Source organism: Tauraco erythrolophus, chromosome 21 (genome assembly GCF_009769465.1).
Source record: "Tauraco erythrolophus isolate bTauEry1 chromosome 21, bTauEry1.pri, whole genome shotgun sequence".
Taxonomy (NCBI): domain Eukaryota; kingdom Metazoa; phylum Chordata; class Aves; order Musophagiformes; family Musophagidae; genus Tauraco; species Tauraco erythrolophus.
In genome coordinates, this window is record NC_141485.1 from 8,728,680 (window position 1) to 8,756,028 (window position 27,349).

A 27,349-nucleotide genomic window follows, 5' to 3' on the forward strand; every position below is an offset into this window, starting at 1 on the left:
ATGTGCTGGAAAACTCTGGGTCGCTCTAGTCTGGTTCTGGTCTGTCATCACTACTGTTATCTGATACAAGGAGCACATTGCTGCTCCTGGGATGTAGAAGAGCGATACTGGTTTGGGAGTTGCAATTTTAAAAAAAAAAAAAAGAATTTGGGAGAAGGAAAGAGATTATATTTACATATAAAAGAAATGGTGCACAGCGGGGCACTATGAATCCTGTGCTCTGAGGGTCTGACGGATTTGCACACAGCTTCCAGACACTGCAGTCTGAATTCTGCATGAAAGACGATATAATTCTGCGTTGTTTTCTTCTGAGAGGTTGAAGCTTCCTCCCTCCTCTCCCTCTGCACTTCCCCCCTATTCGAAGGTTATATACGTAAGTCCTGGAACTAAACCATTTTCAGAAAGAGATGGCAAAGTGCCAAGTAAAGGCTGGGAAACTGAGGCACGTCTCCTGTGCTGGACAAAGATAAAGCAATACCAGGGGGGGAAGAATTGGGATTGGGTCTGAACCCTGCATTACGTGAAGTTTTTGCAGGGTTTTGGAGTTTTCCCACCTGGAAAAGCAGGTCTATGGGGATCAGTGTAAGACTGGTTGGATTCTACTCACCCTCACCCCTTCACAAATTTTTAAGGGCTCCAACAGTTTCAACAGGTACACGCTAAGGTTTTCAGACTCTCAGATGTTAGATGGAAGTTGTCAGGGATACTTAGATTTACCCACAGAAACTTCAAGGGCGAGGTGAATGAAATCCCCTACGCTGCTCTTAGCTTGAGGTTAAATTTGTAACTTTGTGCCTGTAGTGAAGCAAAGCTGTCTGATAAAGACAGCCAGGCTCTTGTGAGAGCTAAAGAGAATAATGCATGTTTCTGGGGATGAAACAGAATAATTCCCCAAACTAACAAGTAAGGGAAAAAAAACTATAATTGTATGTATTGGTCTCAATTTCTTTTCAGCAGACTATGAGCTTGAAATGGGATTTCTCTCTTTTTTTTTTTTTTTTCAGGATGACAAAAATAACGCTGAATCCAACTCCTTTCTTCAACGTTTTTGGTTTCACAGTCTGGCTCCCTTGTTTAAGAGCAATGTTTTGCTTGCCTTGTAGTCGTGTGAAAATCTTTTTCAATCTGTAGTTGACTAGTGGTGAACAACTGGTTAACTAGTAGAGGGAAAAGCAAAGCAATGCAAACCCAAGGAATTTAGATCAAAGTATTTTCTGCCACAAGACTTGACCTTGAATTTTGAACCTAGAAAGAATACCAAGATTAACTGGTCAGATGTTATCTATAACAGTCAGTTCAGGAATCTGCTGGTAAAAATCCGTGGAGGCTGCGAATTAAGCTGGATTAAGAAGGAAGCTGCTTGAATTTCCAGGCTCTGAACTGATGGAGAAAATCTTGTGGTCCATGATAATATGTTAATTACTGCAGCTACTAACTCCATACAAGTTATTTCTAGTCTGAGTGTTGATTTACAACACTTGGCGAATGTCTGCCATGGATTTAGAAGCCTTAAGGAACTAATTTTTCAGTTAGTCATCTTGTAACCACAATGGGTAAACATTATTCCACATAAAGCATGACTTAACTCTCTGACTTCATTTAACATCTACGTTTTATCCAGCTCCATAGCTCATGTGGTGGTAGACCAGGTGGTAGAGAGGGATATGGAAGAGTGGGAAGAATCTTGTCTCGGGGAAGCACCAAATTTCTACTCCTCTGAGGACCCACATGGTAGCAAATGAGCCAGGGCAAGGATGGCCTTACCACTGGGAAGCAGCTGCCACATATGACTCTCAAAATAAATCGTGACGTGATGCTGTGTAACCAAAAGGCATCTGTTCTGTGACCAGGAACAGTCCATACCTGCAGCACAAGGGTCTGGATGCAGCCTCCAAATGATATCCTGGCAACGAGCTCCCATTTCTTACGCAGGTAAGTTCTCCCAGGAGGATTTACTTGAGTAATTTTTGGACAGGGTGTACTTAGGACATCTGAATCTGTATGAAATGGCCAGTACGGGCTGTGTGTGCAGTGAGGTACAGCTGGAAGACGACAGCATGCCGTTATCGTGGAGTCGTGCCTTCCACTATAAATGCCACCTGTAAACGGCAAAGGGAGCTGACTTTTGTTTGGAAAATAGTTGTGGCCACGTAGGAAGACTTGTGTCCCCTGTGCTGCAGTCCTTCACCAGAGGTTATGCCTTTCCCTGCACAACATCTGCAAAAACGAACCACCCAAGTGCCACGGGGCAAAATCTTCTGGTTTAGGTTAAGGTGGTGATTAAAGTGAGTGGTGGGGTTTTTTGTCTTTTAGTGTTTCTTTGGCCTGTTTCCTGGCTTTTTTGTGGGTTTTTTTGTTTCTTTTTTGCTAGGCCACTGCAGAATGCTTCTGTCTCCTTTCCCACAACATAAATCATGAGAAGTTATATCCAGCTAAACGCTGGCAAAAACTACCGAGAGCTGCAACACCTTGCATCACTCGGACGGTTTGCTCGGGGGACATCGGTCAGTGTTTGCAGAGGGGCATTTGTTTGGCACTAAGTCCATAGCCTCAACAGCAACGGTATGGGAACGGCCAGCATCTCCTGCAGGGTCCTGTCTCAGCAGACGGCTTCCGAGCTTTATTCCTGGGTTTGACTTGTCTCTCTTGCAGCCAGGAGGAAGCTGAATGCTTTCAACAAAGCGCGCTTCCGTTTCCTTCCCTGCTGAGATTTACTTGCAATGGTAGTTTGGTGGTTACTCTTGACCAACTCTAAACACACTGTCAACGTTTCCACACCACCATTAAGAGTTTTACATACATTGCAACAGTCCCTATACACGCTATAAACAAAACGTTGGTGTTTATGAAAAGTTTAATTTGAAATTAGCTATTTGTAACAGCGTTTCCTGGTTTAGCCCAGTCAGCAGCTGAGCTAACACGCTCTCGCTCGCTCGCAGGTCTCTGGAAGGGCCAGCCGGGCACGGCCGGGCACCGCCGGGGCCAGCCGGGCACCGCGCACCGCAGCCTCACGGGCGCGGGGCGGAACCAGCCGCCCACTCCGACCCGCGGAGGCGTTTTCGGGGCCCGGCACTGCGGGGCACAGACACGTCGGCGGACCCTCAGCCACGGGAGGGCGACCCGAGACGGGCCAGGGAGAGCCCCGAGCTCTCCTCCGTCCCCCGGGCCAGGCCGCAGGGAAGCTGAGAGGGACGCGGCCCGGCGGCGGCCCGGAGAAGCGGGGCAGAGGGACGCCTCCCCCGCCCGCGGCCACCACCACTCTCGCCCCGGTCGCCCCCGCCCCGCGCGGAGCACGCCGGGAGCCGCAGTCCGCCCCCGCCCCCGGCCCGGCCGCCGCCGGCGGACTGCGGCTCCCGGCGGCCCCCGCGAGGGGCGCGCGTGCGCGGCCGGGGCTCCCCGCACACAAAGCCCGCCCCTCTCCGCCGGCGCTGGGCTTGGCTCGTCCCGGCACCGAGCGGCGAGCCACGGGACCGCGAGGCGGCCGCGCCCATCGCCGCGGGGAGACCGCCTCCTGCCAGCGGGGCCCCGCCGCGCCCGGCCTTCCCCGACGGCCCTGCGGCGCCGCCTCGCCTCCAGCCAGGAGCACCGGGCTGCCCGCGCCCGGCGGCGGGTGAGTGGGAGGGCGAGATCGGGCTTCGCCGGTGCGAACCGCGGGGGGAGGACGGGACCGCGATGCCGTGGCTCCCCGGGGGGAGGCCTCCCGCGGGGCCGGGGGCGCCGCATCCCACCCGGCCCCGGGGGAGCTGCCGCCGCCGCTCCGCGGGCTGCGAGCGGGGCGGGGCTCGGCGGGGCAGCTGCTCGCGCCGCGCGGTCCGGTGGGGCGGCGAGGCGGGGGGGGGGGGCGCCCCCTCTGCGCCGCGCGCGCGGAGGGGCGGGGCTCCGCGCCCTTCGCCGCCCCCTCCGCCGGGACCCCGGCCGCGGAGGGGAGGGGGGCGCTGCCACCGCGCTGCCGCCTCCCATTGGCTGGCGGGGCGGCGCGCACGTGCCGGGGCGCTGCGCGTGGCGGCGGCGATTGGGCGCGGGCGGGAAGGGGCGGGGCGGCGTATGCAAAGGAGCTCTGGGGGGGGGCGCCCCGGGGGGGCGCCGGGGCCGGGGGGCAGCGGCTCCTCGCCTCCCGGTGCGGGACTCCCTATGGGGCGCGGCGGGCCGTGTACGTTCGTTATTGTGAGCGTGGGGTGCGGCCTGAGGCCCCCCCCCCCCGCCCCGGGGTAGGACGGACCCGCGTAGGCCCCAGTGCCCCAGCGCTGGGGAAGGTGCGCAGGCAGCGCGCGTGCAGGTGACATATAGTAAGCAGAATGATTTTTATGTATTTTTTTTTCTTAAAATCTAGAGCTGTTTAGGTTTTTTCACCTTCTGTGTATCAGGTGGTGTAACTGTGCGTTCAGTCTGGCACTGCGGTTTCACCCTTGTGCTGGGTGTGCGTGTTGGGGCGGTGGTAGCAGGGGAGGGGCTGCAGAGGTGGCCCCTGTGAGGGGCTTCGAGAAGCTTCCCTGGCTCCAGAGCCAGCTGGACTGCTCTCTGGCCAGGACCAAGCCAGTCAGTGCCTCTGTGAGTGCCAGATGTAAGAGGGGGACACAGGAGGGGCTGCCCTCTTCCCCCCCTGGCCTCCCATGCAGGCAGCTGCCCGCACTGGGCCACTGCCACTCGCCATGGTGGTGTGGCTTGGAGTGCTCCAACGTGCCCCACTCCTGGGGCACCTGTTGGGCAGAGTTCATCCTGCTGCAGCTGCTGAGGTTTGTTGGGCCCAGTGCGGCTGCAGAGGAGAGAGGACTGTGATGTGAGAGAAGCAGCTCTGCAGACACCAGGTCAGTGAAGATGGAGCAGGAGGATCTGTGTCAGAGCTGAGGTTCCCCTGTAGCCCGTGGTGAGACGGCAGGCTGTCCTCTTGCAGCCTATGAGAGAAACAGTGGAGCAGAGATCCATCCATAGCCTGTGGAGAAGCCCACGCTGGAGCAGAGGTGCCTGTGCCTGAAGGAGGTCGTAGAGGATTGTCTCTGTGGGAAGGACCCTCATGCTGCTGGAGACTGTTGGCGAAGCAGAGATACATCTGTGGTCTGTGAGAAGGGACCCCAGGCTGGAGTGGGTGGCTGTGCCCTTAGAAGCCATGTCTCTGTGGGGAGAGCCTGTGCTAGAGCAATCTGATGGATAAGGATTGCATCCTGCAGCAAGGACTCACGTTGGAGAAGCTTGTGGACCATTTTTCCTGTGAAGGGAGGCTCCATGTTGGAGCAGGGGAAGAGTGTAAGGAGTGTCGTGGGTTAGGCTGCTCCAGCAACCAAACCCACACAGCCGGTCACTCCCCCTCCCCCACCCCAGGAATGAGGGAGAGAATTAAAGGAGAAACAGGAAACCCGTGGGTTGAGATAAGAACAATTTAATACAGATGATTTAATACACAGTGTAGATGCTCACCACCCCCTCTTATCCGCAGCCTGTCTTGTTCCGAAGCTGCAATCCCGGACGAATGTGAGGCCCTGAAATAGAGAGGGGTAGAGAGAGTGCTCTGAGAGTGGGAGTACTGGGAGAGAGAGGTTAAAAAAAGGTAATAGAGCAAAAGCGCAGCAAGCGCAAAAGAGCCAAAGCGCAAAAGCCCTTCTGTCCGGCTGACCGTCACTTTTATACTGGGCATGACGCTGCATGGTATGGAATACTAATTGGCCAGTTTGGCCTCAATCTTACGTTCCACCACAAATCACAAGGGGAATCGTGTCCCCCTTGTCCTGGCTATGCTCCCCCCTTATCCTGCCGTGCTTCTGCACTCCGGCACACTGAAAAGTCCTTGGAGTTTCACGTTCAACCACAAACATCAGCTTGCTATCAGCATTCTTCTCAGAGCGAGCCTCTGAGTGAAACCAAAACACGGAGCTCTTCTAGCTGATAAAAAGAAGAGCTGACTCTGTCCCAGCTAGAACTAGGACAGGAGTCCTCTCCCTTTAAGGAAGGAGTGGCAGAAACAATGCGTGATGACCAGCAACCCCCCATTCCTTGTTCCCCTGTGCTGCTGGGGGGGGAGCAGGTAGAGCCAGGAGGAGGGGAGGGGTGGGGGGAAGGTGTTTTTAAGGTCTGCCTTTGTTTCTTGTTATCCTCTCTGAAGTAACTGATAATGAATTAAATTGATTTGTCCCCAAGGCAATTCTGTTTTGCCCGGGGCCAAGGTTGGTGGGCGATCCCTCCCTGTTCTTATCTCAACCCTCAACCATCAAGCCTTTTGTTAGGTTTTTCTCCCCTCCACCCCGGTGTGGGGAAGTAGCCTCAGCCTCCCTGCTTGGCTGCTGGCTGAGCTAAACCACCATACCCTGCAGATGCAAATCTGCCCTTGAGTCAGCTTCTCCAGGGGAGCAGGTTGCCTGGGGAGGAGTGTTAGGGCAGGAGAGCTTGGCAGAGAGTGTGCTTCTGCAAAGCACTTCGTTGAGACAGGGGTCTGGCAAAGGTGGGTTTATGTTTTTCATCCCTGGAAGTGTTCAAGGCCAGGTTGGATGAGGCTTTGGGCAACCTGGTGTAGTGAAGGGTGTCCCCACCCATGGCAGGGGGGTTGGAACTAGGTGATCTTTGAGGTCCCTTCCAAGCCAAACCATTCTGTGATTCTATGATTCTATTTGGTTAAATACAATTCTAAGTGCAAGGAAGAGAGATGCAGAGGGAATGAAGTGACCAAAGAGAGGGGATTGATTACTGCTGAAGGGTGACGGGCTGATTAGTTTTCCCAGGGCACCCTGATGCCTGCAGCGGTGGGCAGTGGGACACTGGTGCAGACACAGGACAGTTCACTGCGTGAAGCTGCTGTGCCAAGGTGTGTGCTTCAGTGTCCTGGTTTTAGCTGGGACAGAGTCAGCTCTTCTTTTTAGCAGCTAGAAGAGCTCCGTGTTTTGGTTTCACTCAGAGGCTCACTCTGAGAAGAATGCTGATAGCAAGCTGATGTTTGTGGTTGAACATGAAACTCCAAGGACTTTTCAGTGTGCCGGAGTGCAGAAGCATGGCGGGATAAGGGGGGAGCATAGCCAGGACAAGGGGGACACGATTCCCCTTGTGATTTGTGGTGGAACTTAAGATTGAGGCCAAACTGGCCAATCAGTATTCCATATCATGCAGCGTCATGCCCAGTATGAAAGTGAGGGGCAGCCGGACAGAAGGGCTTTTGCGCTTTGGCTCTTTCGCCGCTTTTGCTCTTTTGCGCTTGCTGCGCTTTTGCTCTATTGTTTTTTTTCCCTCTCTCCCAGTACTCCCACTCTCGGAGTACTCTCTCTCTCTCTCTCTCTATTTCAGGGCCTCACGTTCGTCCGGGATTGCAGCTTCGGGACAAGACGGGCTGTGGATAAGAGGGGGTGGTGAGCATCTACACTGTGTATTAAATCATCTGTATTAAATTGTTCTTATCTCAACCCACGGGTTTCCAGTTTATCCTTTAATTCTCTCCCTCATTCCTGGGGGTGGGGGAGGGTGAGTGACCAGCTGTGTGGGTTCGGCTTAACCCACGATATTCAGATACCAACTTGTCTGTGTTTAGCCTGTATCTGGGGTTAAACACTAACCAGCTGCTCTGTTACCCGGTGACCCATCCCTGTGCGAGGAGGGGAATTGGGAAAAGGAAGGAAGACCCGTGGGTTGAGATAAGAAGTATTTAATAATTGAAATAAAATAAAATGGAAAATAGTAGTGATAATATGTAGAGACAAGTGATGTGTGGTGCAGCTGCTCACCACCCCTAAAACAAAGTGTCTCATCAACTTTGTTCTCACCGAATTGGGTGCTGCAGTCTTCTCAGAAATGCAGCTTTTCTGAACAGGAAACAGATTCTATGATTCCATCCCAGAGAAACCAGGACACAGCTATATACAGATTGGATGATTTTTTTTTTTTCCCCCAAGGCGTTTGAACACAAATGGGTGTGTTTAGTGTCAGTTTATGTCTTTGTGGGAACCCCGGAGGAATTAATAGAATCATAGAATGGTTTGGGGTGGAAGGGACATCAAAGATCATCTACTTCCTACCCCTTGCTATGGGCAGGGACACCTTCCTGTAGATCAGGTTGCTCAAAGGGGTTTTGTTTGCCCTTAAATCAATTTTGGCCTTTTGTTTCCTGTGACCATTGCAGTGTGACATAGAAATCTAAGGACCAGCTCACACTAGGGAGGACAAGAATTTCTCACTCTGGAAAATGGGCCAGCACCAATTTTGTTATGATTAAATAAATACCATGGAGTTTACGCTGATTCACTTCTCAAATAATATGTGTAAGTGGCGATGAACGCACAGAACTAAAGCAATTGTTATTCATCGTGATCATCATGTTGGCTAAGTAAATATAATTACAGTGGTAAAGACAGAAATTATCAGATGGTCAGGACTGCTGTAATTAATATTTCATTTTGTTTACATGGTTTCACTGTCATTCATGAACGCCTCAGTGCTGCAGTAGGACACTGCATACTTAAAAACTAAGTGAATTGTTCCCTGAGTGTGTCTGGCTTTAATACAGACAGGGAGTTTTATGCTAATGGTTTCTTAACTATTCCGAATTGGGTAATACATTCACTTTTATATAGTTGCTTTGTGAGATGTGTCGTTAGATACTGCATTTTCATTTTATCTAAAATTTTGTGATTATATGTTGGTCTATATTGGAATCTTTAGAAATAGTGAAAATCACATTTAAATATCTCCTTGCAAACATTACGCAGACTTATGAATGAGAGAAATCTGAGGTGCTTTTGAAGTAACAGTTGCTGGAATTGTGTTTTACTTTTTTCATGGCTCTTAAGAGTAGCAAAAGTAGTTGCCATCAGGCTGACTCAAAATTCATCATATGGTGCTGAGTATCATCAAAGTACCTAGAAAAATGGGAATTAATTATTACTGGTTTTAGGGAGGGTCTCGCAGCTGTGTAATGAACTGTGCCCCTCCCACCCCCAGCAAAATGCTGCTGGTTTGGTGTGACTTTGTGCTGTCTTGGTGCTATCAGGTGTGCAGAGCACCAGGTGTTTCCCCCTTGGAGGCTGGTTTGTTAGGGGCCCGTGTTCCCTTTCCTGACTGCCTTTGGTGGCTGCCCTTGGAGAAAAAAGAAGAAAAACTGAAAGTTTAAATCGGTGAGCACTGCTGTAGGGATTTGGGGCGATGTGTGGGTTTACAGTGAGATCGTGTTTCCGAGCGGTGCGATTCTCGGGACCGTTTCATTAATTCGGGCGGGATATGGTGCCATAAGCGGTGCTGCTGGCGGGTTTGGTTGGGGTAAGCCCTGATGTCAAACGCTGGTGGTTCTGCTGCTGCGAGATAAATCACTGCAGTGGGAGCTGGACTGAAATGGCGACAGGAGAAGTCCCAGCTGCCGTGTTTAATGGGCCACTGTCTGCACCCGTGATGGTGTTGGGTGGGAATGGCAGGAGCGTGCTTACCGGGGAACCGGCTCCTCGGGTGAGACCCGGGAGGGCTGGTGCCACGGGTCTGTGCTCCTGGTGTCTCAGAATAGAAAGCGATACAGCTTAAGGTTAGGGAGATAAACAGGCTGAAATTTAGAGAGCAAAGGAGCAAGAAGGTTGACTTTAACCGTGATGTGCAGACTTTTCCCGAATCTGCTGCTCCAGATAAGAGGCTGGGAAAAAAGGCAACAGAGAGACTTCAGGGAGTATGTGTGGAGGGAGAGAGGCAGAACCTCCCTTGTACATTAAGGCTCCTTCAGGGCTACTCTGTTGTCCTTGAGAGTTATTTTTATTCATTTTTAGCTGGGATTAGTAGCCTGGGTTCAGTCTTAGCAAAGAGCTGACCATGCTTATGTACATGACGCCTCTCTCTAGACAATGAGTCCGGGTTTGTACCTCCAAGGGAACCAACTTCGGGCTTACTGTCAGCTCTTCCAGAGAGAAGAGAGAAACCCAGATGGGTTTGAGTTGACTAGATGCTCTCTGGTACCTCCTTATGATCTCTCCTTCCTGTTCCTGATGTTGGGAAACTTCACTCTCTTGTTTTTGGTGTAGGCTGGAAGCAGAGGTAAACTCTGCCAGACCTGCCTCTGCATCTTTGCTTTGGATTGAGCTGGCTCTGAACGTGTTTCTTTTGCTTGGTGTGATCAGAATTGATTCATAATCCACATGCAACAGATGCAGATGGTAGAGAACTGGCAATGTTTTTATGAAGTAACTCACAGATCCTTTGCTTCTATTTCGCTTGGGCTATGGCTGGTGAAAATATTTCCTTTCAAAAAATAGTTGTGTTTGTATTAATCTCTACAGTTTGGAAAGAACCAACTTCTGTCCTTCATCAGAAGGCCAGTGTTTGGGCAGAGTTAAACATGATGAAATTGTGTCTTGGCCCAGAAGACAAAGCAGCCAAGGGTTGAAAGCTGCAACAGCCAAGAAGCAGTCTAGCTTCTTTAGATTTTTTTTTAATGTTATATTTTTGTTAGGTCCTTCTTATTCCAGCTTTGTAATGAAATGTGCACTTTTTACTCTGCTAGAATAACTTTTTTCTCCCAAATATCAAGTGTGACCCATGGGGATCTAGCAGGACCTGGACTTCTTTTTCTAGTGAGCAGCAAATCTTCAGCGATGTGTAAGGATGAGCTCCCACAAAGTTGCATCCAGCTGTATTTTGGGGTTCTCGGGAGTTACGTTCTTCTCCATCAGTGTGGCAGGATTTGTTTTAGTGTTTGTGTGGTGGGTTGAGTCAGGCTGGATGCCACGTGCCCACCAAAGCCACTATATTGTTCCCCTCCTCAGCTGGGCAGGGGAGAGAAAATATAGCAAAAGGCTTGTGGATCCAGATAAGGACAGGGAGGGATCATTCACCAAGTACCATCAAGTACTCCCGATTTCTCTCCCTCCTTCCTCCAGCAGCACAGAGGGATGGGGAACAGAGGTTATGGTCTGTTTGTCACACGTGGTTTCTGCTGCTCCTTCCTCCTCAGGAGGAGGACTCATCACACTCTTCCTCTGCTCCAGCGTGCAATCCCTTCCCACAGTAGACAGTCCTCCACGAACTTCTCCAGTGTGAGTCCCTTCATGGGATGCAGTCCTCCAGGAACAGACTGCTCCATCATGGGTCCCCCGCAGGGTCACAAGTCCTGCCAGCAAACCTGCTCCAGCCTGGGCTCCTCTCTCCACGGGTCCTGCCAGGAGCCTGCTCCAGCGTGGGTTTCTCGTGGGATCAAAGCCTCCTTTGGGCACAGCCACCTGCTCTAGCGTGGGGTCCTCCACAGGCTGCAAGTGGATCTCTGCTTCATCGTGGACCTCCATGGGCTGCAGGGGCACAGCCTGCCTCACCACGGTCTTCACCATGGGCTGCAGGGGAAGCTCTGCTTTGGTGCCTGGAGTGCCTCCTGCCCCTCCTTCTTCACTGACCTTGGTGTCTGTGGAGTTGTTTCGCTCACATATCCTTGCTCATCTCCTCTGGCTGCTGTCACGCAGCAGTTTTTTCCCTTCTTAAACATGTTATCACGGAGGTGCTGCCACCATCGCTGATGGGCTTAGCTGGCATTGGCTCTATTGGACATGGGGGAAGCTTCGAGTAGCGTCTCACAGAAGCCACCCTTGTACCCTCCCTGCTACCGAAACCTTGCCACACAAAGCCAGTACGGTTTGCAAAGCTGGGTCAGGGACTGGTGGAGAGAAGCGTGCTTTGGTGTCCGCAGCTGCTTTTCTGGAGAGCAGCAGAAAATGGATGGATTTATCAGGTTGGGAATACTTGTGTATTGGTGTGAGTGCTGGGAAGATAGACAGTAACTGTGTCTTGTGGGTTTGTTCTTTCTTGCCTTGAGTATTTCTGGGGTTTTGCTTCCTAAAAGTAGAAGCCAGCAAGAAATGTGAAGTGAGATACATGTTGGTTTGACTCAGCTTCCTGAAAAGCTACTGGGTTTGGTGTTTTTCCTCCTTGTAAAAGGAAAACCCAGAGGGTTTTTTAGCACTCTATCCTGGTGACCTTCTCATCAGGGAGTGTGCTGGTTTTGGCTGGGATAGAGTTAATTTTCTTCATAGTAGCTGGTAGGGGCTGTGTTTTGGATTTGTGCTGTAAATGGTGTTGATAAGGCAGGGATGTTTCAGTTAGGGCTGAGCAGTGCTGACACTGACTCAAAGCCTTTTCTGCTTCTCACCCACCCCACCAGCGAGGGCTGGGGGGAGCACAAGGAGTTGGGAGGGGACACAGCTGGGACGGCTGACCCCAACCGACCGATGGAATATTCCATATTATGTGACATCATTCTCAGCATGTAAAGCTGGAGGAAGAAGGAGGAAAGGGGAGGATGTTCAAAGTGATGGTGTTTGCCTTCCCAAGCCACCCTTACGCGTGATGGAGCCCTGCTCTCCTGGAGATGGCTGAACAACCGCCTGCCCATGGGAAGCGGGGAGTGAATCCCTTGCTTGGCTTTGCTTGCCCCCACGGCGTTTGCTTTCCCTGTTTGCCGTGGGTTAGGCTGACCCTCCCACACAGCCAGTCACTCCCCCTCCCCTAGCCCCAGGAATGAGGGAGAGAATTAAAGGAGAAACAGGAAACCTGTGGGTTGAGATAAGAACAGTTTAATACAGATGATTTAATACACAGTGTAGATGCTCACCACCCCCTCGTATGCGAAGCCTGTCTCGTCCCGAAGCTGCAATCCTGGATGAACGCGAGGCCCTGAAATAGAGAGGGGGGGGGGGAGAAAGAGAGAGAGAGAGAGAGTACTCCGAGAGTGGGAGTACTGGGAGAGAGAAAAAGAAAGAAAAACAATAGAGCAAAAGCGCAGCAAGCGCAAAAGCGCCAAAGCGCAAAAGCCCTTCTGTCCGGCTGCCCCTCACTTTTATACTGGGCATGGCGCTGCGTGATATGGAATACTGATTGGCCAGTTTGGCCTCAATCTTAAGTTCCACCACAAATCACAAGGGGAATCGTGTCCCCCTTGTCCCGGCTATGCTCCCCCCTTATCCCGCCGTGCTTCTGCACTCCGGCACACTGAAAAGTCCTTGGAGTCTCACGTCCAACCACAAACACCAGCTTGCTATCAGCATTCTTCTCAGAGTGAGCCTCTGAGTGAAACCAAAACACGGAGCTCTTCTAGCTGCTAAAAAGAAGAGCTGACTCTGTCCCAGCTAAAACTGGGACACTGTTAAACTGTCTTTATCTCAACCCACGCGTTTTCTCACTTTTACCCTTCCAATTCTCTCTCCCATCCCACCCGTGCGGATGAGCGAGCAGCTCGGTGGGGCTGAGTTGCCGGCAGGATTTAACCCACCGCAGGCAGGAATGGCTGAATGCTACATCCTTGGCACTCTAGCAGTGCCTTTTGCAAGGCTTCGTTCACTGTTAGGAGCCTTTACTTGGGCAAAGGCTCATCTTGGCACAGTTAAACGGAAGGATTTATAGGTAATTAATAATAACTGATGTAGAAGTTCTTTTTTAGCAATATGTGATTGAGATTAATAGGTACAAGTGGTACTCTGGCAGCCAGCTTCTAAGTGTTCAAAGGATGGTTTTTAATTTGGCCTCTTTGTGTAGTACGTGGGTAATGGATAAGGTGTTACACTTTTTTCAAGGCTTTGCACTGAGGAATTACATCAGGCAATTGTGTTGTCACACGCTTTGAGGGCCTCATCTTGGAAAGGCAGCTGGGTTCATTGGGTCTGCTGAACCATGGCCTACTCCTTCCAATAATAAACACTGTCCCAGTGGTATGGATAAGGATAGTGGAGAAAATTGTTGTCTGAAAGGGAGAAACTGGCAAAATGTGTGTGGGGGGAAATCTTTCATGTGTGACTTGCTGTCAAGTGGGTAGGAAAAAATATTCTTGTGCTGCCATGGTGCAATAGAATGTCTCCAGAATCTACGTTAAACACTGATCAATGTCTCCAGAATCTACGTTAAACACTGATCTGGCACCATGCAAACTGGTTAAAGAATGGGTATCCTAAAAATACAGGGTGCTAGTGGAAAGACTCTTCCAAATGTTATTAGAAGAGCAGTCCTATGATAACCTTGTAGGATTTGTTATGAGAAGAATGTTGATACCGCACAGATGTTTATCATTGGTGCTGAGACCTTAAGGACTTCTCAGCTTCCCACGTTTTCACCATTGTGCAGGAGCACAACAGGCTGGGGGGAGCACGGCCAGGACAAAGGGTCCACAACTGCCCTTGTGATTTAACTTAGATTTAGGATTGAGGGTCAAATTGGCCAGTGAAGTACGTCGTATCATGCAACGTCATGCCCAGTGTGTAGATAAGAGTTGACTGGGAAGAAGGGCTCTTGCTCTTCTGGGGGCTCACACTCTCAGCCTCTGAGTGCTCTCTTGCTCATTCTCTTGTTGGGCCTCTTGTTCCTCCAGGATTGCAGTGTTGGGAATTAGCTGTTTCAGGATTGTTTGCTGGGATAGAACAGGTGTTGGTCACTGGGTGCTGAAACTTACACTGTGCATCACTTGTTTGTATATATTGTAATCATTATATATATTCATATATTATTATTATTTTATCATTATTACTTTTAATTTTATGTTATTGTTATTATTAAATTGTACTTATCTGAACTCACAAGTCTTCTTCCCTTTTCCCCTTTAATTCTCTTCCCCATTCCCCGGGGGTAGGGGAGGGTGTGTTTAGTTGCCAGCTGGGCAGAACTGCAACAGTAGTTATGTTCTACTTCATCTTTAATATTAGATTGTGAAGATATTGTTTTAAAAAGTCTAAAAGCTATCATGTTTAAAATCACCGTCGGCATCCCAACCCTAAATGAGTTCCAAAGATGAGCATGAGAATTCTATTGGTTATCAAAAATCGTGGCTCAATGAAGATGGATTTACTTAGTCACATCATAATCTCCCTTCTCCTTCTGATATTCCAGAAGCAATAAGATAGATGCCCCTCTTCCTCTGGAGGAAAACCCCAGCAGCCTCTGCCTCCCCATCCCAGCTGACCCTCTCTCAGGTCACTGGAACAGTTCAACAGTTGTTATTCCTTTATATTCATTGAATTTTAGCTCCTTTTCCAGACCTGATCAAGGACCTGTTTGCCTGCTCCTCAGTGTAGCAGATGCCAGTAACAAGAGGTTTGAACACGAGCATCCTCAAACAGCTGCTGACTGTGCCACTGCCAGTTTATCCATAACACAGTTTTAAACCTGTTTAAACCTTGCTGGCCTGTGTCTGGCGAGCCAGAAGGCTGCTGGATGTCTGTTGTGACCTTGCAGCGTTGCTGCCTTTCCCCTGCCCTCTTCCAATTAGTAGTCTGGAGTGCTCCAAGTCCTATCAAAAGAACAACAAGGTGCCATTTTTTCAAATGTAAGCACATATTAATTATCACATGCAATGGTTATTTGTGCTGCCCTGACTTGTCTGCACATCTGCTAGGATGCACGTCACCTATGAAAGCTTGAGCCACGTCGTGTGTCCAGGTTCTACAGGAGCAGCAAGGCGTCGCATCGAGCTGTTGCAAAATGTCACGTTTATCTGAGCTATCTTGACTTTTGAGGTGATTTTTCACAAGACTTGCGCATGGAGTTGTAACAGCTAAATCTCTGCCACTTCTCTCCTCCTCCAGGCCTGTCAGGTTATTGCTTTAGATACGTGTAAACATAACAGGTTGGAACACTCCAGTACAAAAATGTGCTCTTAGCAGCTGCTGAAACTTCATTCTCAATATATTCATTGTTGTATAGACAATTCTGCGAGCAGAAGCATAAACAAGTTCTGATTATTACTTGTGTCTTAAATAAGTTGAAAGTCTCCTGAATCACACAGAGAAAATAGGTTTAAGTCTCTTTTTTTTGTGTCACTGCTGAAATTCAGTTTTTAATTTTAGCACCTTAATTGGGACTACTTAGCTTTGGAGTTAATCCTACGGCTGAAGAATATGAGAATAAAAATGTCACGTTCTGGTTACTGATACGGTAGTCTCCGAGGCCATGATTTTAAGGCAACCTAGTGGTGATGTGTTTTGAGCCAGACCATGATAATCACGGGAAGGATTGTTCTGGTACCTGTGTCATAACTATGATTTGCCATTTCTTTTCTGTACGTTAATGCTGGTGGTTTTTGCTGTGCTTATCTAGACTGCTGGAGTTGCAAACGTGCTTAGAAAGAAAAACTGATGTAAATTCAGCTAATCAATTAATATGCCTCTTTCTAGTCATGACATAACATTTTAACTTTTGAATGTTTAGCTCCAGTTTTGGATGAAACAGCAGGAAGCATGAAAAAATGGAAGAGTGAGCACTTCCTCCTGCTAATTTACTAGTATATTTGCTTGCTTGTGTGTGGTCTGTTCTGGGTTCTTGAATATTATTTTTTTTCTTTGCTTGCTTAAAGAGAAGTTTTAGTTTTCTTGCACTGTTGTGTGTATCTGAACAGGTTTTCTCATTTCATTTTATAGAGGAAAATGGCCCAAACTACCGCACCAGCAACGTCCATGTGTGATGAGGAGTCTCCTGAAAGCAGAGTGGTGGTTACGTTCCTCATGTCAGCGCTTGAGTCGATGGTTAGTAGAAAGGTTAAGCAGCTTGTGGAAAATCATGTTAACAGTCTGCTTAACAGTCATCATGTTTCCTGTTGTGATTGTTTTAAAAATTATTTTCTCAAATAAACAAACGGGAAATACTTCTTGATTGCTCAGGTAGAGCATGGTTGAAAGGCAAGAGTACATTTGGGTCTTTGTCATCTGTAATATAGAGCGAATAAATGGTCCTGAGGGTAATGCCTTGTCCTCAGCTGCTGTACCAATTGGACAAAACTTGTTCAAAAATACTAACTTTTTTTTTTTAAGTGGGTGTATCACTTGTTTTGTAGAAGTTATTTAATCATTGTGTGGTGGGGTTTAAGGTTGGCCAGGGCTGTGAGTGGAAATGCCTGTCCCATTTCCTTGAAGTTGAGGCACTGTCAAAGATTTGGTTCTTTAAAATTATTTTTCTAAATGGTAACTAAGAACAAAAATTTTCTTCTTGGTGATGAAACTTTGAATGGGATGGTTATAAGATAGTTGATTGCAAGCCTTCTTTCCCAGTGGGTATGTTTGGTTCCTAAAGGCTTTGTGTCACTTTTTCCTCTCATGCTGCAGTTGTTGGTGTCTTTTTATAGGTTGCAGCATCTGAGTTCCTAGGGGAAACGGATTTTTGGGATCACTTCTTGATGATCTCCCTAATTTTCTTAGGATCTTTGCTCTCTCCTTGCACTGCAGGTTTTGCCAGAAACTTCCCCCAGCAGAACACACGTAGTTGTTCCCAGGGAAGGTGCAATCCTTGTGCTCAGGAGGAATTCCCGTGAGCACAGCAGGCAGGACAAGGCAGACTGCAGGCAGCCTTCCTGCCTGCAGCCACCCCTTTCTGAGCAGAACACGATGTGTGACAAGTGTGCTGTGAATGAGCAAAGCTCCTTGTACGCTCCGTTGAAAGTTGGAGTAAGACGCTCGATGTGATTATCAAACGGGGAAGTGATAATTTCACATGGATTGGTGTCATAAACCATTTTAATTAAAACCGGTGCAATCTCTGAGTCTGTACAAGGCCTTCATTTCAGTACTGCATCTACAATGCTTTTAAGATTCCCAATGAAAAGCACTCCAGATGTATAAATTATCCTTTGCTAATGGCTGATGTTATGTTACTTGTGGTACCTTCTGAAGGGTGGATGCTGGCAACAGAAATAATAACTGATTTACATGATACCACATATATTTCTGTTAACTGAACTCTCAACCAGGGTAATAAAAGCTTTTTGTTTTTCTTTTTATAGTGTAAAGAACTTGCCAAGTCCAAGGCAGAAGTTGCCTGCATTGCTGTATATGAAACAGACGTTTTTGTAGTTGGAACCGAGAGAGGAAGAGCCTTTGTCAATTCTAGGAAAGATTTTCAGAAGGATTTTGTTAAACACTGTAAGTTTCAATGTTGTGTTTTTGTATTTCACAAGCTGCTTCACGTGTATTGCGTTATACTAAGAACTTTGGGGAGCAAAGTTCTGTATATCATGGCTACATGCTATAATTATGTAGGCTATGGCAAAACCAGCTGTTTAAGAACATAAAATTGGTCAGTAAAAGTGGTCTTGTTTGGAGTGTTATTTCAACTGTGGCTGGAAATGTTCATTTTTTCCTAGATAATGTGACCAGCTAGTACAATAAGAAATATTAGACTGTCCACCCTCACAACACATCCTGGGTTTCATAGTGCATGTTAATTTTTCTTTGTATCCTCTCCCTCAAGTCTTTTTCCCACTCGTGAAGGCTGGATGGGACATTGAAAGGGTAGTGGATGACTGCTGTCAGCTTAGATGGTCCTGCTTCTGCAGATCATTTCCTGCCTTATTAAAGCAGATGTATGTTTTTGACGAGATACAATTTTTATGTAGCTTTTTTTAAATCACTGTTATTTAATAGATATAAATATATATATACCATAATGACTGACTTTTGTACTCCTTTAAGTACATCTAAGATGTGTTTTTTGTTTAATTTCATATTTATAGTAAAACACTGGAACTTCTGTGTTCATAAAATATGATCCATTGAGTACAGGACAGTATTTTTAGGAGTTAAGTTTCAAAGATTCATTGACTCTTTGTGGGAACATTGATGTGCTCGTTTAGGAAAGTATTGCTGATAGACACTGCTTAATGAATAATGAAATGTACCTTTACCTGCCTAGGGAAGGGGACAAGATGCAGGTCAAGAGCAGGGTATGAAAGGAGAATCAGACTGGGGGGGAGCTGAAAAACAGCTGCGAAATGTTCTGGCTTGACTTGGAAAGCAGCTATGTTTTTAATCTGTAACAGAAATACTTGCTCCTAAAAATGCTTTTGCTGCTAGCTAAAATCCTGCTGGAGGTTTTGTCTTGAGGTCATTTGTTCGTGGTGAGTCTCTGGAGTTTTGCCACTGTCCTACTCTCTTGGACAGTGACTTTCTGTGCACGTAAGTATATTTACTCTAAGGGAGGTCACCACAACGTTGCACTGTAACAGGTAACTGATATTAAAATGCAGAATTATGACCTTACTGAGGAATCAAGTATAAGATGAATCAGTCTCCTTTTTTATTTTTCACAGGAGCAGTCTTCTGATACTGGTATTTATGAAAACCGTTAGCTGAATAATGGGGGGAGAGTTCAGTTTTTCACCTGACTTCTTTTTTGTTTTGCTTTGGTTTTGTTCCTTAAAGGGCTTCACAGAGACCCTAGATACTTTGTTTTACTGCCAGTACAGTGTATATGGGCCCTGATATACTGGGCACATCTGTCGGTAGGGAGTCTGAGGCAGCTGGGATTTGATGTTTGATCTCCCTGGCTAGATGTGTATTTCTGCTTCTGTACCGTGGGAAGCACTGGCTACTCATCCGTGCTTGCGTTCGACTGTCAGACGTGGCTTCTATAGATATGTGCACGTGTTTAAATCTTACATTAGTTCCCATAATCCTGATCCTTTGCTTTAGTCCAGTTTTAGGATACTCGTTCCTGGGCAGTGTTTTTGTACTGAGATTAAACAATATCCACTTTGAAAACAGTGTTTTCATGATGCTTCCTGCAGAACATCATGGTGTAGATCTACATGAATGAAGCCAGCTAACCTCAGTCACTGCTTTCGAGGTTCCACTAGGTGAATATCCCCGTGCCTTCTGGGGAGTTTTGATGCTGGCTTTGTTGCTGACAAAGATGTTGATGACTCCAGACCACTTGACTTCAGAACCCCAATTTTTAGGAATAATAACGTTACATATTGCTGGTGATGTGGATTCCATCACTGCCTTTGACAACTTTGAAGTCTTGATAAAGTTTGTAGTGTAATATCTTTCAAGCTAAAACTTAGAACTGTGAAGACAATGGTTCCTTTCCTCTCACACCTCTTTTCAGTTAAATACGAAAGCTAGCAACAGACCATGTTAGTTGCAATTTTAGTGTTTTGAAAAATCCAGGAAGGCCACAGTTCTATGTGTTTTAGTAAAAGATGGGCCCTTTTTGTTTCTTTATGATTAATAAAGGCTTCCAAGACATTCTTACGTTGCTATTAGAATTAAACCTTTAAAGATTCAGCTGTGACATCAGTTTCTGGAACATGCGGTGCTGACAGTATGGAGAATTACTTCTCCAGTTGTGTGGGTCTCTTCATTTTTCTTTAAGTATGGAAACAGAAGTGTAGTTACTAAGCATTCCTTTGGTTATGTCTGACTGTTGTGACAAGCCAGCATGTGTCTCCAGTCTTTACTTCCACTTTTCCCACAGCTCCTTTGTATAGTTTGAGTAAATATGAAGAGTTTTCAGAATTTGGAGGGCTCAGGCTTCAAAGCCACTGCTTATTTTTAGTAGTGAGTATAATTTAGTGGGCTAAATTGATGAAATGTGTATATGAGGTTTATGAAGGAAGTACCGTGTACGCTTCCTAGAAGTATAGGGCTGATAAAAATAACAGCAGTTCAGTGAAAGTGGCACTGGAGTTTGGTTTCCTGTGGCTTTCATTCATAACGACTTTCACCCACGTAGCTTCCCCAACGCCTAGCTGCGGGGGAAGGAGAAGCCCCACACGTATCTCATGTACCTTGTTACCTTAAGATAATGGGTAGAAACAAATTATAGCAATGCTTTTTTCTTTTTTTTTTTTTCTCTTTTTTAATAGTGTACTGAGCATTTGTCCTGGTCTCAGCTGGGACAGAGTTAGTTCTTTTTAGCAGCTAGAAGAGCTCTGTGTTTTGGTTTTAGCCTGGGACTCATTGTAAGAAGAACGCTGACAGCGCACTGATGTTTATAGCTGGCACTGAGGCCTCAAGGACTTTTCAGCTTCCCCTGTTCTTGCCAGTGTGCAGGGGCACAACAGGATAGGGGGGAGCACGGCCGGGACAAAGGGCTCACAACTGCCCTTGTGATTTGAAGTGAGACTTAGGATTGAGGGACAAATTGGCCAACGGAGTATTCCATATCATGCTGCGTCATGCCCAGTATAAAGATAAGGGTCAGCTGGAAAGACGGGCCTTTGCTCTTCTGGGGCTCTCACTCTTGACAATAATAAATATTGTCTTATTGACAATAATAAAAGCAGTGCTAGCAACAGGGCCAGATCTACAAAGCAACTTAAATACCAAAAAAATATAGAGCAAAGCTTCTGAAGGTCTCCATGACATTTATCTGTAGGCATCCAAATAGCTCATAATTCAGTTTTTTGTCTTTGAACTGTGTTCTCTTTGTATGCACTGATATCCAAAAAGCATGGTGTAGAAATACATTAGTTCCGTATTTTTTAACCAAATCTCAGTAAAGTGAGTGTAGCATATTGGTATAAATATACATTTTAACGTGCTGGAGCTCTGATTGGCATGTCTTGCTTCTTTCTTTCATTTTTCTAATGGATGAAGCTATTTCCATGTTTGATCCCATCTGTGTGTCGTCTATGTAGTTTCACTATAAGCAGTGCTGAACAGACTGATGCTGCAGACCTGAGAGCATCATGCACAGTTCTTGTGTTTAGAAGATGATAGGTGAGAGTCAAGCTACAGTAATGTGAATATTTTATTAACTCAGTAACTCTGGGTTAATTTTAGACTCCGTGCTTAAAAATGTCTTTGATTAAATCTGCTGAGAGAGCCCCGACACTGCAGCTTGCTGGTTAGTGTGGGCACCGTGCTGCTAGCCTGGGCTTAGTCCTCTTGTGGCACTTTATTTGAATGCTCCAGTAATGATGTAAATGAAATATTAATCCAGTTGATTTGCTTCTTCCTTACGATTGTGATCACCTCTGATTATATTCTGTATATCTTTCTTGTCATGCCTGTCGTAATTCAGAAGCAGCATCGAAATGGGGCGTTTAGCTTTTCAGCTCTGAAGTGGAATGTCTCAGACTTGAAATTGGGTACAGGCTGAATCCCTGGAACTGTGTGGAAGCAACCTAACACCTTTTCAGTAGTACTGTAATAACAGAGGTTATTAGTGGGCCTAAGTGCTATTGATTGTGTTTGTCCTCGTTACAGTATCTAAAGGACAATCTTCATCATCTCTCTCTGATTATGTGCCACGCTATTATAGTGAAAATACCATTCTGTAACTAACTGGTGTCTTTTTGTGTTGCTCAGAGGCTAATAATCCCTTGACACTAATCCAGCTAGTTTAAAAATACCAGTTCTTTTTGATGATCGTGTGCTGGTGTGGAAACTGGTTTCCCACAGTCATTTTCTTTGGCCCTAAACCATTCTGTGGCCAGCTGAGACTTCTGTGGCTTTTGCTGTTCCTGAAGCTACTGAATATTTTGGAAGAGAAAGGAGTCGTTATAGACATAAATAGTGAATGAAAGAAAACCAATAAAAGCCAGGCAGTGGATTAATCCTGACAAAACGCTCGTGGAGCTGCATGTGTGCCATCACTAATCTGTTACCTATTTTAAATGCAAGGGGGGGCTGTATCCACGGTTCTTGCTCAAGCTTTGGTCTTCCAGTGCATTTCAAAATGGGTACGCTTTACAGAATGCGTAGCAGGAAAAAAGGATGGTGGAATAGTTGCTTCTTTAAAGCTGTGGCTGTCAGGATGCTTTTCTACTGCCAAGCCAGAGTTGCTTTACACCTCTGTAACTCTCGACCTCTTTTTTCATGCCAGACTTCCTTCCAGCTATTTGGGAGTGGCCTCTTTAAAACACCCTCTGCTAAATGCTTATTCTGTGTGAGTATCTGCTGGAACAGGCTCTTCTCAGTCACTTTTAATGGGAACTTACTCAGCTGTGGCTCTCGGTTGTGTTCCTGAGTTTTCACCTTTTTGGAGCAGATGACTTGGAATAACTTGCACTTCTCCAAACTGCAAGACCAGAAGAGATGGCTGCTCCTGCCCATCGCTGTTTCCCAGACTAATTGTTCTGGCAGACATGATGTGTATACTCCTACCATGCCCGTCACTTGGGAGTTAAGTCCTTGCATCTCTGCTAGCGGAAGGGAGCAAGTGAGTGTTCCCTTGTCTGTTCTGTGTTATGTCAGCTGGGTTGCATCATGCCAGTTTCATTAATGCCAACCTGGCTGGCTCTGCCTGGGGTTAATTAAGGAAAAGTTTCGTAATCCTTTTTGCTTGGGGGAGCCGGGGGGGTGATAACTGCTGCCTTCCTCTTGTCTATCTCCTTTCTTGTTCTTTTGCAGCTCTCTCTTAAGATGGTCTTCTGCATTTGTGCCCAGTGTGAAACCTTAGCACTGTGAGTTAGTTCTGGGGGTCCCCACCTCCCTGGGATGCTACGAAGATGTATGGGGTGCCCTCATTGCTAATGCTTGTGGGGTATCTTTGTTCATTTAACAAAAAGTGTGAAGCTTCAGATGTTTCTGCAGGAAAGCTGGGACACTGCTACATGCATTGTGACTGCCTCCAGCGTTCTGGGCTTCTGCTTTCCCAGTCTCTTGAAGTATTTACGTCGTACTCTGGCTGTTGGAAGTACTCGTTCATGTTTTGCATCTGTTTCTGCCCCACTCCTAGTTTTTGAGGGAGTTTTTCTGTTGCGATTTTAACTTCTAGATAAATTAACTGAATGGTGTTTGTTCTTGGAATCCCTAAGAGCTTTTTTGAGTTAAGATTTTACGTTTCAGTCACTTTCTGTTACGTATTTTGGAATGTAGCTATGAGTTAAAGCATCTACCCTTAAAGATCTGATCAGTTTATTCCTCCTAAGTCACATGCTTAGCGATTAGTTTAAAGATAACATTCCTAGCACTTGCCAAACAGTTGCAGTTATAAGTAATAACAATAAAAACCTGTCTTTCTTACTGAGAGCTGCCTTTTTTTTTCTTCCATGCTGTCTCCATTTGAGATCACTGAAATGGTTCAGCTTATGGTCCCCTTCTGCCTGACCTTTTGAAATGCAAATAATGTCGGTTTTGAGCTATCCCATGCTGCATATTTCTCACATATTAATATGTGTTCATTAACTGAACTCTGCATTAGTAGCCTAGATCTTCATGAAAGACACGGAACTAATTCTGCTTTTAGCTTTAACTTGTGGCCTGCTGTGCTCTTACTTCTGCTGGAGGAGTGTTGAGCTTCATCACCTTCAGATACAGAATCCTACCATCTTTTCTCTGTTGTTGTTTGTGTAGCATCTCATCTTCAGGTCACATTTTGGGGGAAATTTCAGTTAAGTAAATTGTTGTGGGTTTTTTTTGGTGTTTGTTTTGTTTTGTTTCTTACTCTTTGGTGAGATGTGGTCAGTGCTGGTTTTGTCCCTTGTCTGCAGCATGACCCAGCGGGCCGTGCTCTGCTCCGCAGGGGACGTGCAGCCTGCCTCCTCCGAACAGCAGCTTTCCCCTTACCTGGGAGTCAGATACTTGGAAGATGGACGTGTTTTATGGCCTATTTCAGTCTGCTGCATTCAGACCATGCTTTAGCAGACCTTCAGAATAAGTGTTGCCTAATGCTGCTGAGCTCTGACACTCTCTACCAATTCATAAGCATTACAGCATTTGTCTAAGGCAGGAAACTGGAGAGTCTGCTCGTATAGAGGTCAGGGTGTAGCTTTCTCAGGGCTGCCGTGCAACAAGAAAGAATTTCCAAATTAAAATTTGATTGTTTCAAGTATTTTTTTTTGTAATGTCACAAAAAATTTTGTAAAAGGCTATTTTTTTACTGTAAAGCAGCCTATTTGTTTTATAGTATATTCATTTTATAGGTATGGTGACAGCTGGGAGATTCCTTTTCCAGCCAACTGGTAGGCTGGACTGTCAAACCAAGTCTGCTGCTGATCAGGGCAGGTAAGAGGGAAGGGTGTTCTGAATAACCAAAACACCTGGGTAGCTCAAGAAGATAAGAGATACTCAAACATATATAGACTCTCAGTGCAAAATGAGGTTTGATAGTAGTTGGGTCACTGTAATCCTGCTGAAGCTGGAATAGCATTTGCAGAGTAACTGGGCTAATCCTGCAGTATACTCCCAGCTGTGTAGAATGCAATTCTTTTACCATATAACCATTCCTCACCCTTCCTGACCCACTTACACTCCAAATACAGCCCCCATCCCTCTTCCCCGCCAGGTCTTGTTGCACAAGTCCCAGGCATCCCCTCTCCCAGATGTAGCCCGAATATTGTGGCGAAGGCTTCGACAGAGCGTGGAAGTTGTGTAGCCTCCAGCAAGTGGAGATGTATCTGTCAGTGGTGCCGGGAGGAGAGGAATGGCTGTTGGGTTTGATCAGTTGTGCAGAGCTCTTATAAATCTTAACTGTCTTTGAGACTTGATCTTCTTTGTCAGACTTGGTTGAAATTGGCCGACAAATGTGGGAGAGATTAAGGAGGCAGATGCATAATATGAGCTCAAGAAAATGGATTGAAATCATGTAATAAGAAGCAACGATAAGGGTATCTCTTGTAGTTAAGAAGGAATTTTGCTATGCCTTTTTTGTCTGCTTTTCATTTTAATGGGAAGTGAGCAATGTCGTCATCTTATTTTTGTTTTGCTTATTATTTTTAGACAGTGTGGGTACACTTTTGAGAAGCTACTGGCAGTAAAGGCGTTTTCAGTGAATCAGTCTCTTACGTGGGAAAAAAACCCACCCAAAAAGCAACACTGCACATAGCTATAAATGGAAACCGATGTCTCTTATCCCCAGATCTGCAGGCAAACCTTATAAGCTGTCATTGACTAAGCCTCTGTGTTATGAGTAAATAATGTTCTGGTTCTGCATTATTTTTGTGTTATGGTAGGCCCTGTCATATTGCAGAGAAAGCAAAAGTTTCAGGCGTGAGGAGCTGGAGAGCTAAATGTTGCGTGGAGGTGGGTTTCCAGGGCACAAAACAGATGTGTGATCTGTAAAGAAAGGAAGAGGTTCTCGTCTAAAGGAAGACAGGAGTTTTTTAAGATGACAAATGTATTTTTACTAAAAGCATTGCTTCTTCAGCTCATTTCACAACCCTTGTGTAGTCAGTTGTTCAAACTCATGTTTATTTTCTCGTATTAGCCAAGAATGACAATGCCAGCAGTACTGGTAATGCAAATCACACTTCCTGCTGTGCTTGCTCATGGTGAAGTCATGGATTACGCTTCTATGTAGCACTGGAGAGCTATGGGACCCTCCACACAGGCATTTTAACTTTTCCCTGGTGACTGTCTTGATCCTTCTTTTCTTGGTGGTTTTGCTGTTTATTTCTACTGTGTTATCCTCTCCTGAGATTAATAATGTTTTCTACCTCTTTGTGCCAAAAAGCCTGCTTGCATATGTCTCTTTATGCATCGTTCTTACACGTCAGAGGGTGATATTTACAAAGGTTGTAAGGAGGATGTGATAATTTTGGTGTAAATTTAAATTTACTCCTTGCCCATCTGCATAGGTAAGTGTGTTTGCTTCTAAGGCAAATAAGTTCTTATGACTTTCCAGCAGGAATGCCTCTCAAGTGTCTGTATATATGTCACTCTACTGGAGTGACTGGGCACTGTTTTTTTTTTTTTTAATAACTGGTATTTTATTTTTGTCTTATTTTTGTAAATAACTGCCAGGTGTTACAGAAGAGAAGGCGGCTGCACAACTGCAGAAAACAAAGACTGTACCGTCAGTCAACAGACTGACAGTGGATATTGTGGAACTGGAAGCTCTCAGAAAGTCCGTGGAGGACTTTTTCTGCTTTTGCTATGGTGGGTGCTTTAAAGTCTTCAAAACAGCTGTTCTGGATTTCTGCACTTTTATTCCAGCTGGGAAGAAAGTACTGCATGATCTTAGCGTTCCGACTATACCTCTGTTAAGGTGATAAGCTTAACTTTTAGTAGCTGGTTCTAAAGCATACACATATATTGGGTGATTTTCTTCTTGATGTGTTTTATGGGATGTGATTTGAGATTATTGCACAGCACACCCCATTTAGTTTTCTTTCAAGAAAGCCTCTGGATCTCAGTGGGTTCCAGAGCGTTTTCCAGCCCTCTCCACAGGTTTTATGTCCTTCTGCTAACTTGCACACCCTTGACCTCATAGCTATCTTTTTTTTTTTTTTTTTTTTTTCCCCCCTCTAGGTAAAGCTTTAGGAAAGTCAACAGTGGTACCTGTGCCATATGAGAAGATTCAGAGGGACCAGTCTGCTGTGGTAGTGCAGGGCCTGCCCAAAGGACTTGCATTTAAACATCCAGCAAATTATGATGTTTCAGCCCTGAAAAGGATTTTGGAAAACAAGTCAGAGATCTCGTTTATAATCAAAAGGTTATTTGCTCTCTTGTGCACTATCTATCTGCCTTGGGTTTGTAGTTAAATTAAGTTAAATTAATTTTAATTTTTAATTAAATACATTGCAGCCTGTTTCTCTTAAACAGGAATGCTCTTTCTCTAATGTTACACGACCAAGTAAGTAATGATGTCTTTGCTAAAGCTGTGGGTTTTTCTTTCCACATTTCTGCACAGGCCTTTCTTGGAGCTGAAGAAACACCCAGGTAAGTTACTACTTACTCAGGCTAATCAGAAACAGAATTTTAGATTAGATAGTGATACC

At 46.2% G+C, this 27,349-nt stretch overlaps 1 protein-coding gene across 4 annotated transcripts in view; it reads left to right on the top strand.

Annotated features, from left to right (window-relative positions):
• Nucleotides 1-3,581: 3,581 nt before the first annotated feature.
• GTF2I (general transcription factor IIi) overlaps nt 3,582-27,349 on the top strand; it is a 74,744-nt gene continuing 50,976 nt past the window's right edge. For 3 of the 4 annotated variants that reach the window (XM_086624903.1, XM_086624905.1, XM_086624904.1), the window contains exons 1-6: nt 3,582-3,610; nt 16,329-16,433; nt 17,684-17,822; nt 26,373-26,507; nt 26,880-27,063; nt 27,262-27,290. In XM_086624903.1, the coding sequence (XP_086481029.1) occupies nt 16,335-16,433; nt 17,684-17,822; nt 26,373-26,507; nt 26,880-27,063; nt 27,262-27,290 (586 nt within the window). In that variant the 5' untranslated portion in view covers nt 3,582-3,610; nt 16,329-16,334. Of the gene's footprint in view, nt 3,611-16,328; nt 16,434-17,683; nt 17,823-26,372; nt 26,508-26,879; nt 27,064-27,261; nt 27,291-27,349 lie in introns of those variants that run through there. The other variant, XM_086624906.1, reaches the window with a different exon arrangement.